Source organism: Platichthys flesus, chromosome 21, assembly GCF_949316205.1.
Source record: "Platichthys flesus chromosome 21, fPlaFle2.1, whole genome shotgun sequence".
Classification (NCBI taxonomy): domain Eukaryota; kingdom Metazoa; phylum Chordata; class Actinopteri; order Pleuronectiformes; family Pleuronectidae; genus Platichthys; species Platichthys flesus.
Window position 1 is genome coordinate 1,567,398 of NC_084965.1, and position 8,059 is coordinate 1,575,456.

An 8,059-nucleotide genomic window follows, 5' to 3' on the forward strand; every position below is an offset into this window, starting at 1 on the left:
AATGAGAAAGAAATTGATAAACTGGTTTTTATTATTATTCACAAAATGACATCCTTACAGTTTGTTCAGGTTATGAATCATTTTTATTTCTATAAAAATAAATGGGAACAAAAACTGATTTTTGCAAACGAGAAGAAGAATCAACTGCAATCAGTGTTTTCATAAATAAATCTCAAGTCATATTTTGCATTGTGTGCAGATACAGTAGCTGAGTGATTCAAACTTAAACGTTCCTCATAAACAATATGAACACAGTTTAATAATCATCACAAAGAGGAATATTGCTGCAATGATTCTGTGTGAGTGAGTTTTTTTAATAATTTTACAAATCACAGAACAAACACATCTGGAGTCGACTGAACCAACTCTCGATTGTCAAGTTTCACAAAAACCGAACAAAACAACATTAAAACAAACATAAAAACTAAAGAGGAGATGTGAGGAATCTTTCACCATCAATCATAACACAACATTTTAGTTTTAATAACCACGCTGGCATCTGTCCACATAAAATATTATGTTTCACATGTGAAGGTCTGAGAGCCACGTCGTGTCGGCACGTGATTCATCGTATGTGAAGTTCCGTGTTTACTGCTGATAAACCACATGTGCCTGTAAATGAATTCATCACGTCAGCTTGTAAAACGCTGCTGAGTGGAATTCGTATTCACATCGTTTTCATATTAATTATATAAATGTGAATTTATATCTGACGGCTGCAACAATTTCTTTATTTCCACTTGAAGGATTTGACATTCAAGACGTCCGGAGAATGAATTTTCAACGTTTACAATTTTCGCTGTTGATTATTAAGATTTCTTCTATGTGAGGAAATAGTAAATGAAACTAGTTTTGTTAAACTGACATAAACCTACAGATGTAAAATTTACAGTGAAACTCTAAATACTAAAATGTACTATGAGCAAATGCTGACCAACTTAAAAAATACTTCAATCGGTGACACACAAATTAACAGTTTTTAAAATCAGTTATTAAATGTTTTAATATAACTTTAATCACTAATTTGTATGTCAACAATTTAAGTAATTCTTTCTACATTTTTTTCAGTGTAATGCATTTATAAGCAACGAGTTCACATGTATGAAAGCTGCTGTATAAACAGATAATGTTTTAAAAGATAAAAATATAAAGCATATATATTTTCAAGTTATACTTGCTGACAAATACTCATCATTAACAAAACACCTGATAAAACACCATCTTAGATTCGTACAAATACATTTAAAGAAATGTTTGAAATAAAGTGTCACCGGAAAACAAAACATGAATCAATATGATAATATTTCCCCTCATTTCTAACAAATATACAATATTCAGTGTCGCACAATTAACACACAAGATTTTCTAGGAATGTAGATAACAGAAAAAAATAGATTTCAATATTTCTTTTTTCTAACTGTGACTAAATCACCTGTCGCGTCTTTTCTTCAAGTCTAAAATCAATTTTAAAGTTCTAGATATTGTTCGATTCCAGAGTTCCACCAGCGCATTGCTCAGACAAACACACGGTGATGAACGTGCAGAACATTGTGGAAAAGAATAAAACATAAAGAAAACGAGACGTAACCCGACGCACCACCAGTCGACACCGCCACGAACACATCAGCTTCTATATGGGACGTATTTGTGCGGCCGGAGCTCATCTGGGGCCGATTTTGTGTTTTAACTTGGTCGAGACGACCAGTGGCAAAACCCAGACGCATAATAAAATCTTATTTATCCAATATAAAACCATTTTACGCACAATTTCACACATGCCATTCAAATTACAGCCCCGAGAAACGTTTGAAAGCTTTTCTCCGCAGTGGAAATCCATTAACAGATTTTAAAGGGACTGAGCTCAATGCACACACGTGTTGAACAAAGTCACTGCTTTCTAGAAATGTGTGCGTAATGTCATTTGCATTGCATGCTGGGAGTAAAGTGATGATCACTGACACCACGTCATCATGTGTGGTGGGTGATGTGAGGCCCTCGGGGTCACGCTCTCTGCTCACTGCGTTCGGGGCCCGGGGCCAAAGCCCTGTCCGCCGCTCGCTGTTGTCGCTTCGTTACTTTGGATTAGAGTCGGTCTCAGGGGTGTGTGGGGGGGGGGGGGGGGGAACCCGAGAGTCCGAAGGGGACAACTTGTCTCCCAGGGAGAGACAGTGCATCTCTCATTTGTTTCACAGCTTTCATCATGAGCCTCATGGAGGACGCCGTGGCGTTGGCCCGACTCCACAGTGGTCATCAGATCGTCAGAGAGCGAGAGACGCTTCCAAATACACATTAATACACAAGCCAGTGAGTCTACACAGCTGTGAACGCACACTTTTACCACACACACACACACACAGGATTGTTTCAGTGTCTCAGTGAATCACAAAAGAATAAAAACCATCTTTCCTTCCTCTGTGATCGTTACACCAGGTCGGGTAAGAGCTTGTTAGGTAGTTTCATTAATCTTATATTTATATATTTTTAACCATTTTAACTGAAAGAAAGTTTTGTTTATGAGAAATTTGAATTTAAATGTATTTGTTCCCCAAACGTTGTCGACTGATGTCTCAGTTTACAGCGAGTAAAGACGCCTCAGTGAAGATGAGCTGCTGATTGTCCCTGATATGAAATATCAAACAGTAAATAGTTAAATAATATAGTGGTTAACTCCGAGTTTTGCATTATTGAAGTTTTAAATACAAATTTCTACACAACAGACTCTGTGTTTCTGATAAAACTGTCGAAATAAAAAAGTGAAATCAAGATAATTCTAAACATTAATTCTTTTCTCTTAGCTCACATTTTGGAATGCCACAGGAAGTAGTGTCACAGATTAAATCAGTAGTTAGTTTGTATTGTTTCACAAATTCTTATTATTATCATCATTAGTATTATTGGTATCATTATTACTAACATCATTATAAGACCTTTTGGACTTAAATTATATATCCCTGGATTTTCTTCTTTAAATAAATCAAAATTTTCTAAAAGCATAGTTTTTGGTGACATCAGATTTTTTGGGGTTTTATGAATCAGTGCGTTTGATTTGTGGTTTATTAAACTTCTGATCTACAGGTCCAGTGGTTTTCAATCCGCGTCTGCACGTCCACATGATGCAGTTAAGCACATGAACAGCAGGAGGCGGTATTTCAGAATTCAAAGTGAATGAGCAACGATATAACGTTTTTGGAGATGAACTCAAATCCGCTGCGTCAAAGCTATTTTTTAAAAACGTGCAAAATCCGTCGTTTTCGAGGATGATTCGACTGCAAGTGGCTAAAATTATGAATCATATCTCAAACGATCATCGTGTCATTGCAGCGTCTCGTCCGTGAGCTTTGGATTCTGAGTTGTTGACTGAGTTCCATGTTGTTGAACTTCACATCTCACAGGAAACAGTCACGGTTTAAATAAGACACGCCTCCTCCGCGGGGCAGAGACCACACCTCCTGCTCCAGGGTCCTTTGGTTCCACGCGTCCTGATTGGTCTAAAGGTTCCGGTCCAGCCAGCGGATGTAGTTGTTCATGCTCCTCCGTCCCACGCTGGACAGCATGGGCAGGTAGGCGAACACCATGCAGCCGTGGAAGCCGTCCTCGTAGTGGTCGCTGGTCACCGGGACGCCGGCGTCCTGCAGCCGCTTCACGTACATGAGCCCGTCGTCCCGCAGCACGTCAAACTCACACGTCATCACGTAGGCTGTGGGCGCCCGACCCAGAACCCTCTGCTCTGCCAGCAGCGGCGCCGCCCTCACGTCCATCAGCGCCGGCAGCTCCCCCAGCAGCCCCGGGGATCCCGTGTCCCTGACCAGCGGCCGGTAGTGCTTCCTGCGCTCGCCCGGCACCAGAGAGGTCCAGTCCAGTTTGGAGCGGGTGTCGGCGCCGATGGCCGGCTGGTCCAGGGAGCTGTGGTTGTTGGCGAGCAGGAGGGGCACCAGGGAGGAGTCGGCGCCGAGGTACTGCAGCCAGAAACGAGCCATGATGGGCCGGTAGAGGATGGGCACGGCCCGGTTCTGCTGGTAGGACGAGGTGTGGAAGTCCAGGGCCTGAAGCACCGGGTAGATCAGCGCCTGGGCCTTGAACCTCGTGGTCACGCTGTCGTCCGAGCCGAGCTGTGGAACCAGATTCAGATCAGAATCAAATAATCAAACACCAGAACTTTACCGAACAAAGTCTCCATTACCACCCGGGAAACAGTTTGTTGCTTCTTTGAACAATGAATAAAGTTCTGAATCCTGGACGTTACTGATGAAACCCAGAAACCGTGGGATGTGCGTTTGTTTCGTTCACCTCCTGAGCCACAGCGGCGGCCAGGTTCCCCCCCGCGCTGTCTCCAGACACGCACACTCTCTCCGGGTCGATGCCGTGGCGCTTTAAAACCTCTGCAGACAGGAAGTCCCGCGCCGCCGCCAGCGCATCGTGGTACTGATCTGGGAACACCGCCTCCGGGGCGAGACGGTAACTGTGGCAGGAAGACACAATGACCTCATGTGGAGCTGGAGAGAGAAGTCGTGTTTCAAACTTCACAAAAGTCAGAACTTACTCCACAGACATGACGACAGCGTCCAGATCCTCCGCCATTTTCCGGCAAAGAAGGTCGTAGGATCGCATCCCTGAGGCACAATGAGGTCAAAGTGATGGTTACTGGGGTCAAATATACTTATTATACATATTCTACTGAGTTCTGTCACATTTCATTCACCCAGGAACTTTATGATGACTGTTTAGGATATTTTTCACTCACGTCCGCTGCCGAGGGCCCACCCCCCGCCGTGGAAGTATATGATTCCTCTCTTCAGCTCCGCCCCGCCCTTCGCCTGGAAGACCCGGGCGGGGACGCCGCCCAGCGTGGAGTCGCTCACGTGCACGGCGGGGCAGGAGCGGGCCTCGGTGTTCTCCACCCAGGACACCACCCGGTTCAGCAGGTGGACGCGGTGGCACAGACCCAGGGAGTGAGCCACGTCGCTCTGCAGACACAGACGTGGAGATGGGATCATTCAGGGGAGGAGAGTCCCGAGCCGCTCCCTGACCCGGGGTCAGATTCCCTGCCGCTCCGGGGAAACACTGAGCAGGGCGTGAAAACCTGTCCCTGCACGGAGAGACTTTGAAAACTCGTTCCACTGCATTGTTGCATCGGATTATGAGATTTAACGAGGGTGTGCGGCCTGCGGACTGAAGCTCAGGAGCCTCGCGTGTCAACGAGCTGCAGGTTAGAGGTCGATTCAGGGTCCTTCTACTGTGTTTGACCTCTGACCTCTGGCTCTGCACGTTCTTCTCAGTCTATCACAGTGTTACTGATCATGATCTACTCTGGGATGGTTCTACTTCTGAATCACAGAATTAAGTTTTCTATTCTTAGCTAGCAAAGTAACACTGTGAGTGGTCTGATTGTGTCTATGGTGAATCAACCTCAGTGATTCAGGTGTAAATAAGTTATGATTATTATTAATAATCTTTTACATCAGGTCACTTTATAATGATCTGTTTTATTCTGTATTTATCCTGGTGTGTCACTGGTTGATCACCATCTCTTCAACCTGTCTCCCCCTGTCTCCTGTCTCTCTCTCCCCTCTCTAAACCCCCCCCCCCCCCCCCCACACACACACACCTGTCTCCTGTCCCCCCCCCCCCCCACCTGTCTCCTGACCCCCCCCCCCCCCGTCTCACCGCCTGCATGATGCTCCGGAACAGCGCGTCCAGCAGCATCAGCTTCCAGGGCTCACAGACTCCGCTCGGCAGCGGCAGGTAGACGAAGTACGAGGCCGCCGACAGCAGCAGGGCTGCGGCCAGAAGGAGCCTCATGGCGGCGGTGTGTCCCTGCCGGGGGTCGGTCCGTCCCTGCCTCAGGTCCCGGTCTGTCCCGGTCTGTCACTGCATCAGGTCCCGGGTTGTCCCGGGTTGTCCCGGTCTGATCCGTGTCTCCGCAAGAGGTCGACGAATCACCGGGGAATGAACCCGATTTCAAAATAAAAGTCTATGTTTGGGTAGGTTTCATAACAATGACCAGCAGTAATTGTTTTATTTTGAAAACTAGCTTCAGGAAGTAAGGTACGCGTTTCGTAATATGCGTATTGATGGGAAATGTAGTTCTTTAGATAAGACTACAGAAACGTATATTATAGTATATTACATTATTTACGTTATATTATATTATTTTACGTTATATTTATATATGATGATGTTATTCGTATTTTTACATGCCCTAATTCTTTATAAAATAATTTAAATATCATTTTTTTTCATGTTACCATATTCAAATTTGTTAATTTATGCCTGGATATTATAATTAAAATGCTGTACTTTATTTTGTAATATTAAAACTAAAAACGATGTAGTGCTGACATTAGAATCAGTGACTGTTCATCCTGCTTCAGTCGCACTGATTAAAAGAGGAAATAATTTACACATGAATCAATTTGATGGTTTAAAATCCAGATGAATACTTTTATTTATGATGCATGCATGTTTGTTTGATTTGTTTTTTTAACAAATGAAATCCGGTGAGACTCTAGTCTAGTCTAGAGGATGGCTCTTCTAGGTGGATGCTGATGGTAAGTGTAGTAAATCTGTGAAATTGCACAATTGGTTTGATGCAGAGACTCAGATGTTGGTTTAACAGCTTACAGGCTCGGACCCGATCATGTGCCAGTTAAACCTTTCCTGAAGGTTTAACTGGCACACACAGGAGCATACAAGGCCACCCCCCCCCCCCACCCCCCCCCCTCCCCACATCGGACTTTCCGACCACATCACTGTTATGCTGATGCCAGCATATATGCCCAGAGTGAAAGTGGAGAGACCGGTCCGGAAAGAGATTACAGTGTGGCCGGATGGATCAAGGTGTGCTCTTCAGGACTGTCTTGTGACAACAGACTGGGATGTGTTCAAGACAGTGTGGTATATTCTGCCTCCTTTAACCTGGGTATGAACCAGAAACACATGTTTAAGCATGTGGCCCTCATCTTCAGATTCTCAGCAAATCATCTGTGCATTTCTTGTTAGTTCATTCCCCTTGGGAATGATCTCTGATCTGTTAATGGATAAATATAGAACTTTGGTTTTTGTCTATTAAGCACGAGGCATGTCCTTATGAATTCATCGTTTCATCTACATGTTATGCGCTCAGATGCAGTCATGCACCACAACCATGGGATTGTCATGGGCGTATGCAACCTCTATATAATGTGGCCTCAACTCCTGCAAAGCGGGCTTCTCTATTGGCGTGTGACTGTCTCTGGATTTCTAGAGTCCGTGCTGACCTGTAAAGACTTCTGTGTAATAAACTTTAACTGTACAAGAAAGTTCTGGGTCTGCAGAGAATTATTCCTTCAGCATCAACTTCACTATCATTGACCTCTCGGCTTACGAGAATATACGATACAAGCAGCTACACACAACAATTACATAGACAATGAGGAGCTTACAGACACTGTTCTCTCCTACATCCGCAAATGCACAGATGATTTGACCCACACAAAGACCATCATCACTCGGGCTAACAAGAAGCCATGGCTGACAGGAGCTGTCCATCGGCTGCTGAGGGCCAGAGACCAAGCCTTCAGAGCCGGGGATAGAATTTGTTCTGAGAACAACGAGAGCCAGCCTGTCCCGGGGCATCAGAAGAGCAAATAAGGACTACTCCAAAAAGATCATCAGACACTACAAGGACAGCAGAGACACACGCAGCCTGTGGCAGGGCATCCAGACCATCACAGATAAGAACCTGCATCACAGACCTGCGACGACAACATCTCTCTGCTCAACGACCTCAACAGCTTCTTTGCACAGTTCGAAGCAACAAACAACACAAGCCCACAGAAAATTCCAGTCCCCCCGTCGTATCGATTCCTTGTAAGTTCTGAACATGTTAAGAAATCGACAATAAAGCTACTTTATCTCTTTAGCTTTATAAAAAAAAAGTTTAACACTGGAGACAGATCTTCATTGAGCACTGGACCACTTGGTGATGCCTCGAGCTCCGAGGCAAGAAGCCACAGCACAAAACTGATTCCCAGTTCCCCATCTGAAGTGAGCACATGACCTTGTGCTTCAAAATATTCAT

At 44.6% G+C, this 8,059-nt stretch overlaps 1 protein-coding gene across 1 annotated transcript; it reads right to left on the reverse strand.

The window, feature by feature from the left end:
• Positions 1-136: 136 nt before the first annotated feature.
• LOC133932796 (neutral cholesterol ester hydrolase 1-like) lies at positions 137-5,951 on the reverse strand. The gene is made up of 5 exons (XM_062379644.1): positions 5,665-5,951; positions 4,742-4,964; positions 4,541-4,610; positions 4,288-4,459; positions 137-4,109 (listed from the first exon to the last, which is right to left on the reverse strand). Exons 1-5 carry the CDS (start codon positions 5,797-5,799, stop codon positions 3,489-3,491), a joined length of 1,221 nt encoding a protein of 406 aa, XP_062235628.1. The 5' UTR covers positions 5,800-5,951; the 3' UTR covers positions 137-3,488.
• Positions 5,952-8,059: the final 2,108 nt, after the last annotated feature.